Source organism: Doryrhamphus excisus, linkage group LG21, assembly GCF_037039965.1.
Source record: "Doryrhamphus excisus strain RoL-2023G ecotype Guam linkage group LG21, RoL_Dexc_Guam_v1.1, whole genome shotgun sequence".
NCBI classification, from domain to species: Eukaryota; Metazoa; Chordata; class Actinopteri; order Syngnathiformes; family Syngnathidae; genus Doryrhamphus; species Doryrhamphus excisus.
Window position 1 is genome coordinate 1,522,592 of NC_136377.1, and position 23,689 is coordinate 1,546,280.

General features: G+C 42.2%; 2 protein-coding genes across 3 annotated transcripts in view; both read right to left on the reverse strand.

Moving 5' to 3' along the window:
* Window positions 1-1,887: 1,887 nt before the first annotated feature.
* On the reverse strand, window positions 1,888-5,008 carry hspb1 (heat shock protein, alpha-crystallin-related, 1). Its single transcript, XM_058087788.2, has 3 exons — window positions 4,548-5,008; window positions 3,387-3,450; window positions 1,888-2,285 (listed from the first exon to the last, which is right to left on the reverse strand). The coding sequence occupies exons 1-3, from the start codon at window positions 4,927-4,929 to the stop codon at window positions 2,126-2,128; spliced, it is 606 nt and encodes a 201-aa protein (XP_057943771.2). The 5' UTR covers window positions 4,930-5,008; the 3' UTR covers window positions 1,888-2,125.
* A 2,734-nt stretch (window positions 5,009-7,742) lies between these two features.
* Window positions 7,743-23,689, reverse strand: part of srrm3 (serine/arginine repetitive matrix 3) — a 53,288-nt gene continuing 37,341 nt past the window's right edge. Inside the window, exons 7-14 of one of the 2 annotated variants that reach the window (XM_058087774.2) lie at window positions 21,240-21,275; window positions 20,720-20,770; window positions 20,193-20,300; window positions 18,841-18,988; window positions 11,734-12,017; window positions 11,380-11,619; window positions 11,179-11,310; window positions 7,743-9,876 (exon numbers count right to left, since the gene is read on the reverse strand). In XM_058087774.2, coding sequence (XP_057943757.2) covers window positions 9,609-9,876; window positions 11,179-11,310; window positions 11,380-11,619; window positions 11,734-12,017; window positions 18,841-18,988; window positions 20,193-20,300; window positions 20,720-20,770; window positions 21,240-21,275 — 1,267 coding nt within the window. In that variant the 3' untranslated portion in view covers window positions 7,743-9,608. Of the gene's footprint in view, window positions 9,877-11,178; window positions 11,311-11,379; window positions 11,620-11,733; window positions 12,018-18,831; window positions 18,989-20,192; window positions 20,301-20,719; window positions 20,771-21,239; window positions 21,276-23,689 lie in introns of both variants that reach the window. The other variant, XM_058087773.2, reaches the window with a different exon arrangement.

The following is a 23,689-nucleotide window of genomic DNA, read 5'->3' on the forward strand; positions in this document are numbered from 1 at the left end:
CCATGGCAATGAGACACATGAGCGGGAATGCATGTACTGTACATAGGAGAAATAATACCATAATACTATACTATAATAATATAATTATAACAATAATGAATGTGAATGGTCCCGAAGACAGCTGGGATAGGCTCCAGCAACCCCCGCAACCCTCGTGAGGATAAGCGGTAGAAAATGAATGAATATAATTATAATATTATAATATTATATAATATTATATTATATAATTATATTATATATAAAAGAATAAAATATATAAATATTAAATATAAAAAATTATAATATAATTATAATATTATTATAATATAATATAATATAATTAGAATAAAAATAAAATTTTTGTTATTCATTCATTCATTCATTTTCTACTGCTTATCCTCACGAGGGCCGCATGGTGTGCTGGAGCCTATCCCAGCTGTCTTCGGGTGAGAGGCGGGGTACACCCTGGACTGGTCAATAATATAATAATAATAATAATAATATAATACTATAACACATAATAAAATAATACCACTGAGTGGAATGTATGAATGACATAAAGCCACTTTAAAAGACATCGTAGTCCCGGAAATGGTGTACATTGACATGAACCGCCATGACAGTCGTGGTGTAAGTATTTACAGTAGTACTTGCCAGTCTTCTTTGGAGGTACTCCGTGTACTGTAGTGTTTCTGTGTCTTTTATCAGGTTCTTTAGTCTGATGAGAAAAAGCAGAGCACATGACGGGTTAACTGATTAACTGATTGATAAAGACTAAATCGTCAGCTGCCCATCCAGTTACCTTATTGTTGTTTGAACTCCAATCTCTATTTGTTACGTCTTGGCTAGGTGGTGACGACCCCCAAAAGTAGGTCAAAAGTATTTATGATATCATAGACAGGGACCCGATTATGAACAGAAATAAACGTAAACAGGAGCAGCAATGCCCCAATAATCGACAGACGCCGAAGGATCATCTAAACAATCAAAACATCAATGGGCGACAGGTGCGTTGGAGCTACGACGTAAAGCGAGCAGAAAACAGCAGAGGCAAAACAGGAAAAAGTACAAAATAAGAGTATCAAAACAGGAACTAAGGCATAAAAGTGAAACACGCTGTCACGCGAGCACGTGAAGCAGGCAGAAAACAGCAGAGGCCAAACAGGAACAAGTACAAAATAAGAGTATCAAAACAGGAAGTAAGGCATAAAAGTGAAACACTTTGTCACGCGAGCGACGTGAAGCAGGCAGAAAACAGCAGAGGCCAAACAGGAAAAAGTACAAAATAAGAGTATCAAAACAGGAACTAAGGCAAAAAAAGTGAAACACTTTGTCACGCGAGCTACAAACCTATCACGTGACGCTGTGTGAATCGTTTATGTATCCCACCATGAATAATTCATCATTTAAAAATATTTTTTGTATATTGAAAATATATAAAATATTTTTTAAATATAGAAATGAATATTAATAAATTTATATTATATTATAAAATATATTTAAAGGTATTAAAAAATATAAAACATATTAAATATGGCCCCCTTGCAACCTTTGATTACAGTAAATATAGTTTAAAAAGTAATTTAAAAAACGTCATATACTGTATATTTTAAGACAAGTTATTAGTATGAACATTTCAACTTTCTACATTGTGCTCTTTTGCTGTTTCATTTTATTTCTACAAATGGCCCCCGGTCCGCACTTTGGGAACCCTGTTGTATGATGCTCAATGATGAGACAATACAGGTCAGAATACCAGGGTGTGGGTGAGCTGGAGCCTATCCCAGCTCACTGAATAACAACAAAGCAGATCCTGGAGCTCAACCTAAAGGGACAAACAGAACGATATAAGCTTTTCAATAAGAAGCTAAAAATGGTCGAATAAAGGAGGTAAAAATAGAGACTGGGTAGGTCACTGCATCTTTATTCTTGCTTTGTTACTTTCTCTTTCCTAAATCAGGATGAAAGAAGTCTATTTGCAGACATCCATCAGGCTCGGTCTGCTTTTTGGAAGTCAGGCGTAGAAAGGCGGGGCAGCGTGTGCTCGGTAGAACATCAACAGACATAAAACAAGGTGCTCTCTGCTCAGCTCTTTGTTGCCGTTAAAAAAAACCTATTGGCATGCGTGGATTTGCGCGTGAGCCTCCTATTTCTTCACCGCCCCACTTTTGCTGTCCGCAGTGACGACGGGTATGGAGGTCTCTGCGGCCTCGATGGCCGGCTTGGCGAGAGGGGCCTCCACCGTCAGCACGCCGTCAGGTGACAAGGAGGAGGTCACCTTCTCCACGTTGGCGCTCGGGGGGAGGCTGCACAGAGAGATAAATGCGCCATTAAAGGCCGGGGAAGCCCAAAGGGTCACTGCAACTATTAAAGATGCTGGTTAGTTATCAGCGTGGCCGCTAGAGAGCAGCAAAGCCACAGGAAGTGGATAGAGGATGGCTTTTTATAGCGAGCCAACTACAGGAAATAGGGCTTCATTTAAGGCCTGCATTTCTTCTTCTACTAAAGCAATGACGCTTGAAAAAAAAGTAAGATAATTTGGGAAGAAATTAAGAAATTTATTTAATGGATACATATTGTTGTTTTATTTTTTAAATATATATATATTTCAAATGATTGATTTTGCAAAAGAAAACTATTATATAAGGTATAAAAATCAAAGGATGTGAGGGATCACGTATACACTTGTTTTTAACACAAAATGCTACATATGTATATATATTTTCAAATTTATTTATTTTTAATATATTCAATATAATATTATTATATTATAAATATTAATATATTTATATTATATTATAAAATATATTGTAATATATATTATATATATAATAATATATATATTTTAATATATTTAATATAATCTAATATTAATATTTTATAAATAATATATTAAATTATTTTATATATAAAAAATCAAAGGATGTGAGGGATCATGTATTTTTTTACACAAAATGATATATATATACATTTATATATATATAAATTTATATATATATATAAATTTATTTATTTTAATATATTTAATATAATCTAATATTAATATTTTATAAATAATATATTTAATTATATATAATTTTATATATTTAAAAAATCAAAGGATGTGAGGGATCACATATATACTTTTTTTACACAAAATGATATATATAAAAAATATATATATTTTAAAAATATATATTTGAAATTATTGATTTTGCAAAAGAAAGCTGTTATATAAGGTATAAAAATCAAAGAAGGGCAGGATCACGTATATACTTATACTTCTTTTTTTTTACACAAAATGCTATATATATATATATATATATATAAACAAATTACTTGAATTTTATTTCTTCATATACGTATAATGTATTTAGTATAATCCTTTTCCCTCCAAGCATGACGAAACCTTGAAATGAAATACTTACGTGTATTTCCTGGTGAAGCATCGGGATACAAAGCCGTGTTCGTCCTTACGCTCTTCATGCTTGCCTGCGGATGAGAGAGAAAAAAAAATACAAACGTATTCTGTGACTGGGAAATACTGTGTTTTCTGCAGTATAAGTTGCACTTACTATGTGCTGCCTTTAAATGAAAAAAATGCTGGGTGTCTTTTTGTCGACATCTAGTGGCCGTAATAAGGAATTGAATTGAGATTGTGACAGAGCACTTTTGTCATGTAGTACTTTGTAAACCGTGTACAACAAATAAGCTGCTAAAATGTACGGATGTTTAAAACGTTTCCACACGCAGGCGTCACGTCACGTCACGTCACGTACTAAAAGCGTCTTCTCATCCATCGGATGAAGATAGGAATGCACGTTTCACCAGCATTGGTGCTATTTTAGCTGCAGAGCTATTTTCATCTGGCACATCTTTCCATAGCAGAGTCATAGCATTCCCATGGGGATCCTCAGCAAACACTATTATACTCCGTAAGCTCCTCAGGTCCCGAGATGCGTCGTTATGGAATGTTTGTTGTGGTAACGGGCAGATAAAGGCCGTCAGTCCAGCATGTGAGATACCGACTTAAGCATCGTCATGTCATGTTTGTCCAAAAACTAAAGCTGACAGGCGACCATGAAAGCAGATTGGTTTCGTTAGCTGTGACATAAGACCACGGATGGTTGCAACCCGCCCTGAAGTTGAACCCCTGAGCTTTGCTCATCGTTATCTGGCCCAAACTATGTGCTGGCAGTGAGGGGCCACGTCCCGAAAGAGAACCGGCTGTTCTTTTCAAAGTATGCCAACCCCCAGAGGATGTGATTAAAAAATGGTGAAAACATTCTATCGGTGATATCAGCGACCGAGAACTCCAGCCTACCCCCACATGTTCCTCTTTTTGGCAGGCTTTCATCCGAGAAGCCCACACCCACCAGCAGCACACTGGAAAACAGCACTGCATTGTTCCAAGTTCTTATGTAACCATGGCGACAACACCTTTCCGTCATAAGGATCGTGTCTGGACTCTAGACTAAAATCTCTAAGCCTAACCCCAATGCAAACCCTTATCTTAACCTCTAACCCCAACATGAACCCGAACCCAAGTACACAAACATTAGAAGTCCAAACAGGAAGTGAGGCCTCACCAGTAATTTCCACGACGCCATCCTTGGTCTTGACTACCAGCTCCTCAGGTGAGAAGTGATTGACGTCCAGAGACACCTTCCAGTTGTCTTGGGTCTGCTTGATCTCCGAAACGCCGCTGCTCATCTGGCGGGACAGGGCGCGAGCCTGCTGGGCCATGACGGCGCCCGGGTACATGATGGGCGTGTGGGGCATCATGGCGGCCATCTCCGCGGGAAGCATGGAAGGCCGCATGTAGCCCGGCCAGTGGGTGGTGGGGAAGTCCTCCACGGTGGCGGGCATCCCGAAGGTCTGGTCGAAGATGCGGCTGGTCGGGTTCCAGTCGCGGAAGGGGTCCCAGCTCGGGGTGCGGAGCATGGTGAAAGGGATACGTCTCTCTGCCATGGTGGGTGTTGTGGTGGAGAAGAGAGCTGCCGGTGGCCTTTGGTCTCTCTGAGAATGTCCCCCCCCCCGACACGCAGCCCGCCTTTTATTTATACAGCGACACCCCCCCCCCCCCCCGCACACACGCTCATGGAAGCTACGGGAACATCTATTTGGAGCAGACGACTCGCACTGCAATGGAATCCGACAGGAAGGCCCTCCCCGATGACAGCTGACCGGTGAGCTGTTAAACCTCCCTCCGCACATCACCCGCCCCTCCCTCCTTTGTGGATGGCCCAAACATCCAGGAGAACAATCCAGAAGGCTGCTGGGAAGTCTGACAGGGGTTGGATTACATTACATTACATAACATCATAAAGAACTTTGCATGGCGGCCTTCCATGCATATTGGGACTTTTTTTTTAAAGCACAAAATGCTATATATATATATATATATATATATATATATATATATATATATATATATATATATACACACACATATATATATAAGGCATTTTGTGTAAAAAAAAAAAGTATAAACGTGACCCCTCACATCCTTTCATTTTTATACCTTATACTGAAAAATGTGCTAACCAGGGCGAATGTTAACCAAGGCACCACTGTATTCTGAAAAAGTGTGATCGAGTGAAGCCCCAAGATTAGATGTGCCCAGTGGTGCGTTGCCAAATTGTGAGCATAATGTACAGTATGCATGGAAGGCATGGAATACGTATATATATATATATATATATATATATATATATATATATATATATATATATATATATATATATATATATATATTTCAAATTATTGATTTTTCAAAAGAAAACTGTTATATAAGACATAAAAATCAAAGGATGTGAGGGATCATGTATATACTATGTATATTTTTTTTACACAAAATGCGATATATATATATTTTTTTTAATATATTTTTATATATTTTTAAATATATATTTTTTTGCAAAAGAAAACAGTTATATAAGGTATAAAAATCAAAGGATGTGAAAGATCACGTATATACTTTTTTACACAAAATGCAATATATATATTTGTATTTATATATATATTTTAAATTTATATATATATGAAATGATTGATTTTGTGAAAGAAAACCATTATGTAAGGTATAAAAATCAAAGGATGTGAGGGATCACATATATACTTTTTTACACAAAATGCTATATATATATATATATATATATATATATATATATTTGTATTTATTTATATATATTTTTTAACTTATTATTATTATATATAACTTATTATATATTATTAATATATAAATTAAACTGATTATTTTATATATATTTATATATATTCATTCAAAGGATGTGAGGGATCACGTATATACTTTTTTACACAAAATGCTATATGTATAGCATTTTTCAGTTAACATCCGACATTTTTGTAAGATATCGTCCGGGGTTTGTTTACGCCGCCATAATAGCTTTCCTTCAACACGGTGGTCAGTTATCATCAACAGAGAAAAACAGGAAGTGGATGTCTTTTGCCCATTTCTTTCAGTTTATTGTCAGGAATATTAACGTGTACACGACAAAGAAGGACCCGGTGGACCAAAGGGGGCAGTGCCATATTTGGAGTAAATGGACAGGTTTGGAGGGGGGGGGGGGGGGGGGGGTGGATGGATCCTGGTGCATATCTAAGCTGGGACATGATGACATACGTGTTAGGAAGACTTGAGGCGCACCCTGACTGTGTTGGTCTGGAGACGATCCTCCAATATGTCAGATATTTTCAGTATTTTTCTTCAGTACCTTTTGTAGTATTTGGCCTGGCTTTGTGCACGCTTTCCCCGCAACGTTTGAGTCCATATTCTCTCCTCACATTAAACGACAGTCAGGAGTGAGGGTTCGCTTCCGTACCCATGGTTACGATACAAGAGAGAAATGTTCACCCAGCCTCCATTCAACATGGACGGTAGGGTACACAGCGACATGGAATGACTTGTGACGCGATATAAGAAATAATAAATAGCTGATAATAAATAGACCGATACATAAATAAATATATCAATAAATAAATAATACAGTGCATTCACAAAATAAATAAATAAAAACATGTGCATGGAGAATTTTGCAGTAGGTTTTCCTGTACCGGAGTTCAGGTAACATGTGACAGTTTTTGACTAATTCATCTGCGTGTGGACGAGGACGGCGGGCGTACCGTAAACCAGGGGTCCCCAACCCTTTTTCTCACCACGGACCGGTGTGATTTGGGTCAGAAAAATACAGCAAATATAAAAAATAAAATATAACTCACCCGCTGAATCAGTGGGAGGCCTGAGAGCTCGTTTGGTTGAGACGAGACGGTCCCATCTAGGTGTGATGGGAGACAGTCAGTCGTTAATAAATTACTATTATTATTTCTGTGCGGCCCGGTAGCAAACACGCCACCGTACCCGTACCGGTCCCCGGCCCGCCGGTTGGGGACCCCTGCCTTAAACGCTGCATTCCCACTTGTGGTTCGGTCCTCCGAACCAAACAAAACAAAGACTGATGTTGAAAACTAAGATCATATTCCAAACTAAAAGGGTTATTTTTATACTTTGTATACTTTTATACTTTGTATTAAATACAGTAGATCCCCGCTTTTGTGGGGTGGGGGTTAGGGTCCGGGACCAATCGTTGAATGGTGAGTACTTGAGACGCTCATAAAAATGTCGGTTTTAGACACGGTCATGGAAGATGATCGACGAACGGATGGAATCGGGAATCACGGTGCAGCCTTTAGCCCAGGGGTGGGCAAACTTTTTGACTCGCGGGCCGATATTGATATGACCAAATTTACGGGGGGGGCACGTAACAGTCCACCTGGTATTATTGTAATCTGTAAAATTGTCATGCAATCTGCTATTATTATTTATTATTTTATATTTATATTTAAATATTTAAAAAATAATAAAATATTATAGTAATTACAATACAATTAAATAATAATTATTATATTATTATTATGTAAAATATGCAAATATAACAATAATATTATATATAATTAATATAATAATTAGCATTAATATAATAATTATAATAATCTAATAATAATCTAATAATAATGTGCTTGTGTCCCTTTTTTCAGGAGCACTTTGTAAACAACAGACCATGTCAAAAAACGAAATTGATAAAACCATCAAAAGGTTGTCTCAGGCCATGATGCCAGGTTGTATGTTGAGTTTAAATGAAATACTTTAGAAAGATTGGGCGGGCCGTATTCAAAGACTTGGCGGGCCGGATGTGGCCCCCGGGCCGTAGTTTGCCCACCCCTGCTTTAGCCTGATGGAGGCTAGCGGGTCAGAGAAGGCCGCGTCTACGTGATCTACACCCGACTTATCATCATACCGTATATTTTCATAGTTGCATTCACTTTTGCAACGCATGCAGCACTACGGTATGTTTAAGAACCACCAAACAAAGTGCGAAATCTTAACGCTTGATGAAAAAACATTATCAAAAATTGCGGCTTATTTCCAGATCCAAAAACATTTTTCTTTAAAAACAAAAACCGCCGAATATCGAACATGCGGGGATCTACTGTATCCTGTACATTTTCTTGTCATTTTTGAACACATTTTTTGAAGTCATTGGAACATCGGTTCAAACGTGAGAAGCCTGAACGCACCCTGGCAGCTCCGCGTCGTTTTTGATGCATCATGCGTCGTCACCGCGACTCTTGGAACTAAATGCCTAAATACAGTGCATAGTTTACAAAGCCATCTATACACTCAAACCTATACAATGCCATTTTTTTTTAGCATAAAAACGTATTTTTTCCACCTTCTGCTTCCTGTTGAGTCCTCTTATACTTACATGAATCTCATTGCTTCCAGGAAGTCAAGGTCTTTGTGTTATTTATGATGTGTCTTTTTTTTCACAGCACCTACTGTTGATGAATATATAATACATATTTATATCTTTTGGTTGCTTTGTGGAAGAAATAAATAAAAGTGCCGACAAACGGCGAGCTTTGTTCAAAGGGCTCGGTCAGATCCTGGACTATTGTGCACAGTTAAAGACTCGTCATACGTCGGACTATATCTTTTAGCTGGAAGAGACTTGAAGACAATGAAAATTTTCATGGTGGGGGGTGTCACACTCCGGGACCCCCAGGGAATGGTGGTGCGTTACATCCCGACGTCGTACGTATACGTGGCGCCACAAGCACGGCATGTCTATTTTTGATGCGTGGTTCGCTCACTCTGCTTGCTTGATGTTGACATTCTCCTCCGATTTCAGATCAACATTTGTAATAAAATGGAAAGTTGGAAATATTAGAGTAGATTGGGCTCCGGAAGTCAATTGGTTGTTAAAAAATTATGAATTATCGGATGTTACACTCGTGTAATTTTCCAGGTAGCCTAGCATACAGTATATTGGCAGTACAGTGGAATTGAACTTTAAGTATACATTTGAAAAAGGCCTTAATTTTGGGTCAAATATGAAAGTATTTGATTTGTCAATTGTTCTTATGTCAGTTCCAGCTAAAAGATAAGCATTGTCCAAATATTAAAATGACCATAAGTCGTGTTGGTCTGGTATTTAAGGAGCGAGTGAGAGACCGCCAACGTATGATCTCTGTTCTACCAGACCGCAGCAGAGAGACTCCGGTCTAGGATGGAAGGGGCTTTGGGGCGCACATTAAATGCATCACAAACCCGACTGTAGTCTTGTCCGTCAGAAGCCGGGGCTGTCGTAACTGCTGCGGCTGGAGTAGCTGTGGTGGCTTCGAGAGCGACTCCTGCTCCGACTCCAGCTGTGACTGCGACTGCGGCTCCAGCTCCGACTGCGACTCCGACTCCTGCTTCTGCTGCGGCTCCTGCTGCGACTGCGACTGTAGCTGCTGTAGCTGCGACTGCGGCTGCGGCTGGAGCGCGAGGGACTGCTGTCGTAGCTGGACGATGACGGGCTGGGCCGGTAGTAGGGGATGGGGCGTTTCCGAGCGCTGGGGGGAGGGGGGGGACAGACGGTCAGTGGTCAACATCTGCGTGAGGTCAAGGTCATTGTTAAGGCTATAATCAGGACGGCGATACTGTAAGTGGGTTAAAAAAAAGACCAGAGAATGCAGTTAGTTTAAGCGCATGGACTGCCGTGTTAATTAGCCACTCTGGAAGCACTTCCTGTGAGGTCATTAGCCGTTAGCACCCAAAGGAACATCTCACCCGCAGATAAGAACAGTGTGGTTAGTGATGGACGCTATCAAGGCACACTACAAGTCACAAGCCTAGCCTTGTGTCCGCTGAAAGAGCCTTGATAGCGCCCGGCTGTTACATTAGCGAGTGGGCGGAGCTTGAGAGTCGCTGTGAATTTCAGGAAGGATGTGGAGGAGGATCGGAGGAGGAGAGACAGGAACAGAGTCTGCTTTACTCTCGGGGGGTGTTTTACTGCTCAGTCAAGCATCAGGAGTCATACTGGCAGGGTCCTAGCGCCTGGCAACTGTTACCACGGTAACCAGGCTGCAGCCAGCTCAGCCGCATCCTGTTGTCTTGCCGTCAGAACCTTAAAGAGCTGGAGCGAAAGATGACAGCACATTTCACCTTTGTCATTTCTAAGGGTGGCAAGCTTATTTGACGCCAAACAAACAATTGAATAATAAAAAAAAACATAATTAATAATCATCATTTGCAAGCCAATGCAAGTAAGTTCCACAGTGTGAAAGTGAATTTCCACACGGTAGGATTCCTTATTCATATATGGAATATTTTTGTAGCCTGGAAAACCTGTGTACGATCTTCGAAATCTGTTTTTTAACATCACAAGAGCCTTCTAGACATGATATAACACCCCTACACTCACCTTTACACTCCGATTACCCAATATAGTCAAGATAATGAGGGAAAATAAGCCATTTCAGACAGATATAAGACAGAAGGGGGAAATGTGTGCCAGGGTCCTGAGTGGGGGGGGGGCGGACAGGAAGTGACGTCGTGGTTCAGGGTTGAGTTTTAGCTTCGAGTTGGTGTGCATCATGTAGCTTATGTTAGGAACTATTTTGTCTGTTGTGAGATAATTCAAACATGAAATAAACGTGACTAACCCAGAGGTATCCAAAGTGCGGCCTCGGGGCTATTTGCGGCCCGGAATGCAACTAAATGTGACATTTTTTTTTTAAAGCAACAGCAAAAATGGGGAAAAAAATACTACTGTACTACATACAGGTACTATATGCAGGTATACTGCAGTCAACAATGGAGAGCACTCAGTCAAGCGCTCCGAGTTCAAGCCCTAAAGAGGTTATTGATCTGACCTGGTGATCCTGCGAGCCTCCATGAAACTGGGCGAATCTCTCCTCCGTTTGCGAATGGGCGAATAACTCCGAGAGCGGCGTCGGGCCCGGCTGTCGGCGTCGCTGTCGCAACGGTTCTGGCTGTCCCTCTCTCTGCGAGGCGGGCGGGACTTGGTTCAGAGCGGGCGACGCAAGCGGAATCTCCGTGAGGGGCGTGCTCACCTGGAGGCGTTCAGTCTGGCGTGAGGAGACTTGGTCTTGCTGGGGCCCCGGTCCCGGTGGGCACAGGAGGAGTGCTCGCTGCTCCAGGAGCTGCTGCGATGTCTCGCGTTCTGTTTGCTTCGTGACGCCTCCTTCTTTCTCCCGGACGAGTGGCGGCCCGAAGATGCCGACGGGCTGCGGTGGTGTGCCTGACCTCGACCGGAGCGGCGGTGACGCTTGGAGGAGTGGCTGCTTTTTATCCTGAGGGAGACGCCGAGTCCATCATCAAAGGTGGCTTCACATCATCATCATTCCATCCCACGAGGAGTATTGTGTAATACATAAATTGTAAATACTGATGGAGGTTCTTCTTACTTTCTCTGATGCCGGGTCTTCCCTCTGTGCGTGTGGTTGCGTTGGGAATGTCCCGAGTCACTGCTGTGAGCAGGAGAGCGGGAGCTCCGGTTCCGGTCTCGCTGGCTCTGTCTTCTCCCCGTCCTGTGACCGACGACAACCGCGCTCTTGCCATCCGCACTCCCGACATCGCCCGCGTCCCACGTCTGCGCGGCTTGGCTCCTGCCGGGGGCGCCGTGGAGCTTCTGCTCTCTCAGCAAAGCCGACTGGATGCTGGCTGAGCCGGCGGCCAACGGGCGGAGCTTCTGTAAAAGAAAATGATGACCAACAAAGAAAAAAAGAAGACAAAAAAAAGGAGAAAAGGAGCATTAGAATGTGTTCAACCGTGCGAGTGAGCGCTACGGCACCAAAAGAAGGTAACATGAGAAAGAAAAAGATCTAAGTTTTGTCCAAAAGGCTTAAAGGTAATAGATAGATAGTCCTCTATGGTGCAGCGCATGCAATACTTGGCATGCAAAACCATAATGAGTTGAAGAAAATCATAACTGCAAAAACAAAACAACAAAACCAAACTGAGAGGAGAAGGAAAATAGGGGGGGAAAAATAGCAAAATAAATGAACCAAATCATAGAACAGAGGCAGAAAGTAAAGAGCTACAGATAGTGGAGAGTAGAAAAAGAGGACTTCTTTCATTTGAATGAGTTCAAAGAAATGAAACAAAACGAAGACAACTGGACGGAACATCACAGAAATGGAGGGAACGAAATAAAGATCACAATTATTCAATCAGTCGAATCAGAAAAAAAAAAAGAAAAAAAATCATCTGCTACTCAATTTTTCTCTTTCTGGATTACTTTTTTTTTTTTTTCCCTGAAGACAAGTGCTGAGATGTGAACAGCGACCCGTTTTTCTTCTACTGTTTTTTTTTTTCATGGTTATTCTTGTTTAACTCCCTTTTGGTTAACATCCACTTACCAATAAAGTGGTATTCCCTCCTTTAGTAGGTAAGGTATGAAGAAAAGGGAAAAGTGGGGCAACATAAGTGCATCATTAGAGTCACAAAATGCAAGAGAAAAAGACACAAAACCCTTCCTGTCAGTGAGTCATGACACAGTGCATGGAAATCAATGGAAAAGAAGTGACAACAAAGAGGAAAACCGCCATGTGCAAGGGACCCCCTCCCCTCGCACAGAGTACTTCCTCTGGGACCAGTCACCTTCCGGAGCATCGTTTAGCGCTGCTTTTTATCGTTGAGACCGGCTACGGCGGTCTGTGCTCACGTGAATGATTAGCATTGTTGTTAAAATATCTCAGTGGAGCTTCCGCCACATAACACCAGGCACTGCCGACCGAAATGGCCAAGTATCCTTTTCTTTTGACTTTAACTTTTCAAGACCACCGCTCTTTTAAAAGGATAATGGAAAATCATCTCAAGACCAACGCCAGCATCATAGACATCACGTGTAGGTGACCGAGTAACACGCCGCGTCCGCAGGCAATAGAATAGCTCTCCAAAGGACATCATGAACCCCAATGGTTAGCCTCTCATGCATTAAACTCACCAAGCAGGCTAACATTACGACCACTTACACATTGTCATTACATCCAGTGCAAAGGCTGTACCAAAAGAATATTCTCCGAGGTGTTCCAATTTTGCGTTGGTTTTTCCAAAACATATCCGTTCATTTGTGCTTGAATACGTCGATTGTTAGTCAAAAATCAATGAATATTTATATAAACTCTACGTATTTTTTGCATAACAGCGACAAAATAAACAAAAATTCCATTTTAACGTGTTCAGAAGACACATTCAAAAACGTGGTACATTATATAATGACTAGGTGTCCGTAATGTTACATTAATGCCTGCCGCAGGAAGTACAGAAAATATAAATATAAGGCATTCAGACGATGTGTTCAAAGACATTGTAACATGTGGTATTGCACACTGATCACTAGGTGTCAGCGATGTTACTGATACAGTTTGGTGAGACACACAAGCACCAGTCTCCATCGCCGGATGAGATAAAGTCTTTTATCGCAGGTTTTGGTGAAAACTCAACTCAGGACCCTCGACGTCACTTCCTGTCCCCTGACACACCAGAACAAGTTTTGTCTTATTTTCTCTTATTATGTCTACTGGACTATATTGGTTAATAGGAGTGTAAGGTCGCTTTAAGGGTGGTTTTTACATGCGCTATATGTGAAAATAATAGGATTTATGAATACTTGGTGGAAATTCACTTCACTTATCACGGTCGAGTCTGGAAACAATGAACCGCGATAAATGAGGGATGACTGTATCGTGGATCCCCGCATTTTTACACAAAAAAACCCAGCATTTGCAACCTCGCACATTTGCATATTTTTATTCCAATATGTATTAATCATAATAAATTTTTTTATTGTAGGGGAAAAACCCTCACACACCCTCAAAAAATATATTTTTTTGCAATAAAACAAATATTCACTTGAAGTTGATAATAATGTATTTATCGAAGCATGATATATATATGCGTAATAATAGAGAATGAAGTCCATGCTGGCTGAGTGCTTTGTTTGTATGGAGAACGACCTGCGGGTGGCGTCACAAACGCAGGAAAGGAAAGAAGGAAAGGAGCTGAAGATGCATAGTTGCACATCTCTTTCCCGTGCTAGTGGAAAGCATCAGCTCGTGTTGGGCTTTGTCGTCCATGTCATCATCATCATCGTGCGTTATCGTTCATTGTGGCTGAATCTAATAGATGGATTAATCCCTTTCATTATTGGATGCAGCATAGTAACCCGGGCCTTATCCGAGTATCAAAACCAGATATTTCTAAGTCTCGGTTAGCAGCTCTTGTATTGGATCTGGTAGAAATGTGCAGGTGGTCATAATGGCCGCAAAAGTAAGAAGGACCCCTGTCCTCCAGGCAAAAACACAAAAAAGCGATATAATAAGAAAACTTGATGACAGCTGCTTGGAACTATCATGAAAATCAGTCTGTTGTAAATCATAGGACGGATGTACTAAGTCATCGACAAACAAAGAGATGCTGGACAAACAGGAAGGCATTCTATATCAAAACAGAAAAAAAAAAATATACAAATGCAGATAGAGAAATGAACCAGGAAGGTTGAGCGGGATATTTCGGAATGAATTGGAGGCGCAGGAAAACAAAACCCCAAAAGCTAAGTCAGTAACGTAATTAAATCTTCAGAGTCAAATCATAATTGATGAAGTACATTAACTTGTTTAAGACCACAACAGAGAGAGATAGAGAGAGAGAGAGAGAGAGAGAGAGACACTGACGTCACTCAGGCTAAGGTGCGTTGTCACATTCTCATCGGCATAAAGATCACGTGCGGAGGCAAAGCGTTACCTACCTTCCGTTTCAATCAGTGACACGTATGCAAGATCAACAAAAAAAGGAAAGAAAGAAAGGAGAAGGGAATGTTCTCCGCAGCGATATGGGAAAAAGACAATGACCTCTTTTAGTATCAGGCTACATAGTTTGTCCAGACACTAAGGAGAAATAAACAAACCCAAAAGCAAAATGGAAAGAAATGTAAAATATATAGATCCTGTATGTAATCCAGATGGAAAATTAGGATGGATCTCGAAACGACATGATTTGTCTTTTTCGCTTGTACCAATGCAGCCATGTTTGTATCCAAACAGAGGGGGGGGGGGGGGGGGTGGAGGTGAATGGATATACTGTACAGTACTTTATTGTCATATTAGTGGACATCCATGTAGAGTAGCTAGACGTGACAGGAGGGGGGGGCATGCGGTGGGGAGAAAAAAAAATGTCACGGCAACAAGAGTGCGTTGTGATTCACAGACAAAAATGAGGAAGGGGGGGGTAGAGTGTCGAAGGGGGGGGGGGGGGGGCAGTCACTGCTAAGATGAACTACAGAGAGTCGGCACATTTGAAAGGGACCCCAGTCATATTTTTGGCCTGCTACTGCTACCGCTAACGCTAACACTTGATGATGTCAGCTCCTTTGGTAGGTCATTGTGTGGCGTTCACTGACCAACGCTGAAGCCGTGAAATAAGAGCAAAGCGTTTGAACTGATCATGCGACAAGGGAACTCGTGTTCAAAAATGGCTTGGGTCCCTTTAAAATACAAAATCATGTTCATTGAAGTGTGAATCGTCCCACATGGTCTTGAGTCGACAAACGAAGGAGTTGAGGACACGGTCGGTTTGAGCCTGTCTCGCTCACGTGTGTGTGTGTGTGGGGGGGGGTGTCAACATCCGGGATGCTTCCCTTCTGATTGGGTGCCACTTTTTGTCAAGACGGGTGAGAATCAACCCTGACATACGTTAAACAGTATGTATTCTTTCTTTCCCAGGGGCATTGAATCCATCGCAAGGAGAAGACGTTGCACTGCTTATCCGTTCATGCTTAAAGACTAGATAGGACAGCTTCTCTGGCCAATAGAGGACGTTTTTTGCACGTTTGTCACACTTAAATTATATTAAATGAGATTAATTGAGATCTATTAAAGTGGAAAAGATTTTAAACCCATTTCTAAAGCTTTGGGACCCCAGCCAACCACAGGGAGAGCCGTTACCCACAAATGGTGGTGAACCTTCACAGAAAAAGCCAACCAAAATGACCCCAGGAGTGCAGCGACGACTCTTTCAAGAGGTCACAAAAGCCTCTGTGGAGTCTTTTGTGACCTCCTACTTAATGATGCAACTGTTAATGATGCAATCAGTAAACGAGCCCTGAGAGGTCTGTAATACCGTAAGGGGAACAATAATTTACAAAATGAAAATGTACATCACCCCCCTCCCCCGACAAAGCATGTCAAAGAATACTGAAACAGATACTTGTGCTCCATCGCTTCGTTTACCAGGCAAGCCGGTTGGTGCAAACCCCCACTCTGCTTTTGCATGGGAAGCATCCCGGATTGTTTTGAGAAGAGACAGACCCAAACAACACAGACTTGAACCTAACCATAAAAAAAAAAACGAACATTTGCAGCTGCAGCACCAAAGTTAAGATGCTCAAACTTAAGATGACCCACAAACGTTCACACGTCTCCTCCTGTTGGAGGTTAGCGCCTGCTCAGATGGAAAGATGCTGCTTGAAATGTTCAGCGGCAGTCAAAACGTGCCTTCGCCACACCTCAAAAAAAAAAAAAACAAAAAAAACTACCGCCTCCCAAATTGCTTGGATTAGAGACATTCGAGTCAATCGCAGAGAGGATACCGCCCCCTGGAGGCAGCATGCAAACTGGCACGTTAAAGCAGTCAGGAGGAGCGTAATTCATGAACTCCAGTGGCTTAGACGGAGCTGTCGTGCGCCTGGAGGAGAGGAGGATCTATCACTGAGCAAAGCTTGTGTTTAACAGAAAGACAACGGTATTGACAAGAAGAAACGATTCCACATACCCAGTTAACCTAGCTGGTCCAGCTCCAAAGCATTTGAGTGCTTTTTATGTGAACAAGACAGAGACATTGGGGCATTTATTCATTGTGAAATATCATTTGGATGGATTAGAGGGGAAAGGGGGAATAATGAATGGTAGAAGCAAGAGAGAGAGAGAGAGAGAGAGAGCAGATGAGGCCTCATAAGACACACACAAGAACAAAACAGTCGCCTCCCCAGATTGAGTTAGAAAGGGCTTTTGTGTCCACTGGGGGGCTTTGCTTGTATTCATCCTGGGAAAACTATTCCATGTTTGTACTTATTCTACCTTTCAATCAAACATAACAGCTTAAGTTGTGTTTTCTTGTGTCCTGATCAGTTAGTGGCGACTAACGACGACCGTAAACGCTCCAATTATAGCCACAACCTCAAATAGGAATGATTCATTCATCAGGAGTAGGTTCATTTGTTAAGTTAATTAAAGTTTGCTAATAACAATAATCCCAATATTTCTGATCCACTTATGTTGTCGGAAAATTGACCCAAAAAAAGAAAATTACCCGGTAATATACTTTGCAACTGCACGGTGTTCAAGCGGTTAGCGTGCAGGCCTCACAGCTAGGAGACCCGGGTTCAATTCCACCCTCGGCCATCTCTGTGTGGAGTTTTCATGCGTGGGTTTTCTCCGGTTTCCTCCCACATTCCAAAAACATGCTGAATTAAATTTGCCACTCCAAATTGTCCATAGGTATGAATACACTTTATGGCTGCCGAGCGGTTAGCGCGCAGGACTCACAGCTAGGAGACCCAGGTTCAATTCCACCCTCGGCCATCTCTGTGTGGAGTTTTCGTGCGTGGGTTTTCTCCAGTTTCCTCCCACATTCCAAAAACATGCTAGGTTAATTGGCGACTCCAAATTGTCCATAGGTATGAATGTGAGTGTGAATGGTTGTTTGTCTATATGTGCCCTGTGATTGGCTGTACCCCGCCTCTCGCCCGAAGACAGCTGGGATAGGCTCCAGCACCCCCCGCGACCCTCATGAGGATAAGCGGTAGAAAATGAATGAATGAATGAATACACTTTGCACACTCTGTACACACTCGCTCGTGCCCCGCCTCTCCCCACTAGGACAAAGAGACTGAATAATGATTTGGTGGCTAACTGAATGGGGGCGTTAATTGGAGCATTTAGGGTATGTGGACTATATGGACTAGTCCTCCAGCAGCATGTAAGCTACAGGCTCGTATGGAAACCTCTGAGATGACCCATTAGTTAGGTAATAGGAGAACGTAAAAGAACAGGAAGCTCTTAGCTCTTAGGTCTATGCAATCTAATTCATGTTTAGCTTTGAACTTTTCATTGTTTTGGAAAACACACTGACGTTTGACGTGGTCATACCTCGGACCTCATAAAGCTGTGCTCATTATTCTGGTATCACACTGGGTCTGGGGGGCTGCATTGTGCACGTGAGGAAAGTACGCTAAGGCTGAAGATCTATGCGGAACACACACACACACACACACACAACCCAGAACCTTCTTCTCTGTTGCCACCAAACAAGAACAATGAACAAGATGTCAGAGAAGTCAAAGAAAGCCAGAAAGAAAGCAGCAGGTCTGCTATGCATCAGAAACAAGGACGGTGATAGAAAATGTGCCCTGTAACCTATGAAGGACTAGCTTTCACATTTTAGTGGGTAGGTTGGGGGGGGGGGGGGGTGGGGCTTAGCACAGCAGAATAGAGAAGATGACATACATCTTGCACCTTATTGCCCTCAGTGTTGTTGAGTCTGCCGGCTTTGCCGTTATGACTGCGCTGGGTGGGGTCGCCGTTGGGCCAAGCTGCGGGGCTGTTGGGGCCGGAGGACGGAGACGCTGCCTTCTTTCCATCTTTCCTGTGTTTGGAGTTCAGTCTGAGGGAACAGAGGCACGGAGATTACTGTCACCAGCACAGGAACATTGCTCCCAGAACTCCAATTGTCCGCCCACAAGTATGCAGAATAAAGCAGTAAAGATACGCTTTGGCTAGTTGTAGTCCAGGATGAAGTCCGGGGGGCGGGGGGGATGGGTTTCGGAGCTCAAATGAAAGCAATAAATCCCCCGTTTGTGGGAGTTGTTACATCATACCTACTGGCCAAGATGGCCGACATAAGGACTTGCAGTATCAAGTATACAGCGACATACAGTCATGAGATCATAATGAAAAATTTATTAAAATGAATAATAATATTGTCAATTGAATTGTCTTATCATCAATTCCACCCTCGGCCATCTCTGTGTGGAGTTTGTATGTTCTCCCTGTGTATGTGTGGGTTTTCTCCGGGTACTCCGGTTTCCTACCACATTCCAAAAACATGCTAGGTTAAATTAGCGACTCCAAATTGTCCAAAGGTATGAATGTGAGTGTGAATGGTTGTTTGTCTATATGTGCCCTGTGATTGGCTGGACACCAGTCCAGGGTGTACCTCGCCTGTCGCTTGAAGACAGCTGGGATAGGCTCCAGCACCCACGAATGAATGAATACACTTTGCACACTCTGTACACACTCGCTCGCGCCCCGCCTCTCCCCACTAGAACAAAGAGACTCAATAACTAACAGGAGGGTTCACTCCCGCCGTTCGTTTCGCTACAGAACCTAAGTGCCAATCTTTGTTATTTGCTTGTGTAAACCACACATCCAGCGACTAGATTCTCGTCTGAAGACAGCTGGGATAGGCTCCAGCACCCCCCGCGACCCTCGTGAGGATAAGCGGTAGAAAATGAATGAATTGTGTTATCAAGGTTTTCAACATTTTCTGAAGTCAATTTGAACTAACCTTATTACGGTTTGGATTACGGTGTAGAAATTGCATTTTTGGCTCAAACACATCTCATCAAGTTGTCATTTTCATGAAATCGGCTGTCATTTCGATAACACAACTGTCTTAACAGCGTGACGTACAATGGGTATTATGATATGAATGTCAGCAATTAAAGGGGGCGATAATAAGATACGCCAAGGAGCTCCATTTTCATCCCAATGTTCCCCCGAGGAGCGCTCATCAATGAAGTACAAAATGGTGAGACAACGGGGAGTAAAATAATGCATAGAGTACGTGCGAGTTTTCTTGAACGTACCTGCTGGGAGACTTGGAGGTGCTCCGTGTGGATGTGAGGGAGGCGCTGCGGCTGCTGCAGCAGCTGCCCTGGCGCTGTATGCTCCTTCTGGGGGTCTCGGCGGGGGAGCTAAACGCACGGCCACAAACGGACACACACACACACATGCACAAATACCGAGTAATTTGTAATGTATGCGTACATCGCCGATAACTCAGTCATCCGTCTGGTGCTATTTAAAGTAGGTCAGGACTGCATAGCCGGAAAAGAAGCAATTGGTGATTTACTCCCTTTAACATGCTGGGGGGGCTGAATTTGACAAAAAAAAGGACGTGAAATACCGATCAAAATGTATGAAATGGGACCAAATTCATTTACTGTTTGTCTCATATTTGCTTTGTTCGCTGAAATTGGGATAGCGATAAAATGTGCAGTATGGCCATAATCTCCAATGACATGCATGGGCATATAAATATAGATAGCCTGGCAGCTTCACATTAGCATGGCAGATGCTAGGAGACATCTTGCAGGGATGATGTGTGTCTCACCTCTTTTTCGGTTTGCTCTTGTCTTTGTGCTTGTCCTTCGGGCTTCCTGACCTGAAAAAAAGATATTCCTTTTACTCTTATGCTTATATATACATGATGTTTTTAGTCCACACATGTCTAGGATATTGGATCAAAACATGATTATTTTTTGTAATTTTTACTTCGAAAAGAACCACATTATTATTTGTTTTTTTTGCAATGGAGTATAAGCGTGAGACTAAGACTGCTGGGATAGGCTCCAGCACCCCCCGCGACCCTTGTGAGGATAAGCGGTAGAAAATGAACGAATGAATGAATGTTCGGACTTCATTCTCGAAATACTTTTTTTTTTTTTTGCAATTTACATCGCAGAAAGAGGTGAGTTTTTTTCTCCAAATTATTCCTATCATAATAATTATTTATTCCTGTAAATTGATGACTTTCTTTCTCGTCAATTTATGACTTTATTCTCAAATCTCTGACCTCCCCCTCCCGTTTATTTATAGTTACTGTACTGTATATTCTGTTTTCACACACATACCTGTACCTGCGCTTTTTGCTGGAGCCGGATGCAGACCTGTGGAGGCAAAAATAATGATTACATGACAGCTGCTTGAACTGAATTATTCATGGAGTATACGCCACAGAAGATGGATATTTCTAACCAGGCTGTGTACTTGACATCAGGGGTGTCCTAACTTTTTCCAGTGACAAATGATGCAAGGGCCACTCTTTTTTTCCCCACTTTGCTGTTCTTTTTATTTTTTCATTGTACAAATATTCCAACTTTGTCTCATTAGATTAACTTGAGATCAACTTTTTACATGTAATATTTTGACTTTATTCCTGTAAAATGGCTACAGGGTTTACAATCTGTAAGGCTTGAATACTAGTAATGTAAGATCACACCTCAAGAAAAATCACTCAAGAGTCACTTTGCGTCATTTTGGCACTTTTTCCAAAACGTATATTGCAGCATCCCAGTAGACGAAGCCTAACGATATCGGTATCAATAAAGTGATGGACAGTATGTCAGTTCAGTCACCAATACCTGTCAACAGCGGATGCGCCGCTTTATCGGCCAATGATCGGTAACAGCTGATGAAAATCATGTGATCGGTATATGCCGATAAACGCCTTTCAATGCCAGCTAGAACGATCGCAGTCGGCAGCACTCCATGCATCCTTCGTGCTCCTCCCACTTTCCTTCACAGTGGAGTGCCAAAACAAAAACATAATGTTTGCTGTGTGGAACTTAACTACCAACACATCCCACTGAAGCTGGTAGAACGTTAAAAAAACCTCAATTTAATACAGCAGCATAAAACCCTGATGGGAGCATCCCTACTGTTAACACATATTGAGTCGTTTCCCATCACTCTCAGCTTCAGTGCGGTTTCCATGGAGATGAGAGAGACAGAGCCGTGGGAGTTTGTTGCCATTTGACAGAGGACTCCCACGTCTCCCCTGCCGATTCTTACCGACGGTGTACAGCGGAAGTGGGCTGATTGACTGTCAACCAGGGAACCGACTGGGAGCGACTGAAAACGAGGTGTTCCTCCAGAAGTCATTACTGTTTATGTCACTGAACAAATCGCGGGAATCGCGTACCGGCTGCATAAACGGAGGAAGTGTGTTCCCCTAACACACAGCTCCAAAAGTGTTTGTGACAAACAAGCCGCCATATAAGTCATTTTCCGCCCATCCCTTCACGTCCTTATGAAGAACCTAAAAGGATAAAAAGCAACAAGGGAGGCTGTTTCTGGGGTGGAACCCTTCATGCGGTCCGCGTGTGTGTGTCAGCTATACATTATTCATGCGTCAACACCTGCATTGCAGAGCGGCTGTGGTGTTTTTAGGCTCAAGGGACAGAAGAGGGGACAAAAGGGATTGAAGAAGAAGCGGGATCGATGACAAGTGGGGAACGAGGGTGTCATTGTGTTTGGCAACGTGGGGATCGGCTCCCTTTTCAGGCCTGCTTCGAAAAGCGGCGCATTCAGCCAATAATAAGGGGCATTCTACAGTAGAATCGGTTCAATTCCTTATGATACACACCATGAACAGAATAGTTTTTTCCCTCTCAGACTTACCTGGTGGAATTTTAAAAAAAAAAAATGAAAACTACTAAAAATGAAGAGATGAAAATCAGTCTTTGCTGAATTGGGGTTCAAGAGAACCAGCCTGGACAAAAATGATGATTTGTTGCACAACCTTTTGAGGTATTTTGGCTCAACTCAACAGCAAAATCTTCCAGCTCTGTACAGACTGCATGTTAGCATAAATGTTCAATGGGCCCTCAATCACGGTTTAAAGATGGCCCCGTCACAACAGTCCACTTTTTTGGGTCCTATTGGGGGACCCATGACTTGTGACTGAGACCAAGCTTGGTAAATCTTGAGATGTCATTGTAGCCCGTACAGATTAAAGACTTGTCGGATGCAGCAAAACAGCCTTAAAATGTTAGCGAGTGTCCTCCATCTTTCACAGTAGCTACGCTGGTCTTATTACTTTTCTTATATATGCTTTTCACCTTTGTGATGAAAAACGTCACTGCTGCTGCTGTCCTTGTGTTACATTACTGTCAAAACCAGTTTTTGATTTAAAAAAAAAACGTTTTCCTATTGTGTTTTTCTTCATTTCGACTTCTCCTTCGCCTTCGTTTTCCAACCAACTATGCTAGCAAGTTTGTTTTACTACTGTCTTCCGGTATCAGTCCGCACATGCGCAGTAAAACGGAATAGTCCATTGCATGAGAAGCGAGCGGGGGGAGCGATCGAAGCAATCATGACGGTTTGATGAAGTTTTAAGCACATTTTCACTCCTGCCTTCTTACCTGTCGTTGACGCGACTCTCCTTCTTTGCTTTCACCATCTGACCTTTACTTTCTCGTCCTTTTCTGCCTTTCTTTCCTTCCTATTATCCTGCACCTCCCTGTATTTTCTCCTTTTTCATCTTCCATTTTTCTTCCTGTCCTTCAATTTCTTTTCTTTC

Coding starts and splice junctions, on each gene's coding strand:
- hspb1 (XM_058087788.2), bottom strand. CDS start 4,929: ATGGCAGAGAGACGTATCCCTTTCACCATGCTCCGCACCCCGAGCTGG. Junction 3,451..4,547: donor TGGCGTCGTGGAAATTACTG/GTGAGGCCTCAC, acceptor TCTCATCCGCAG/GCAAGCATGAAGAGCGTAAG. Junction 2,286..3,386: donor TGCTTCACCAGGAAATACAC/GTAAGTATTTCA, acceptor CTCTCTGTGCAG/CCTCCCCCCGAGCGCCAACG.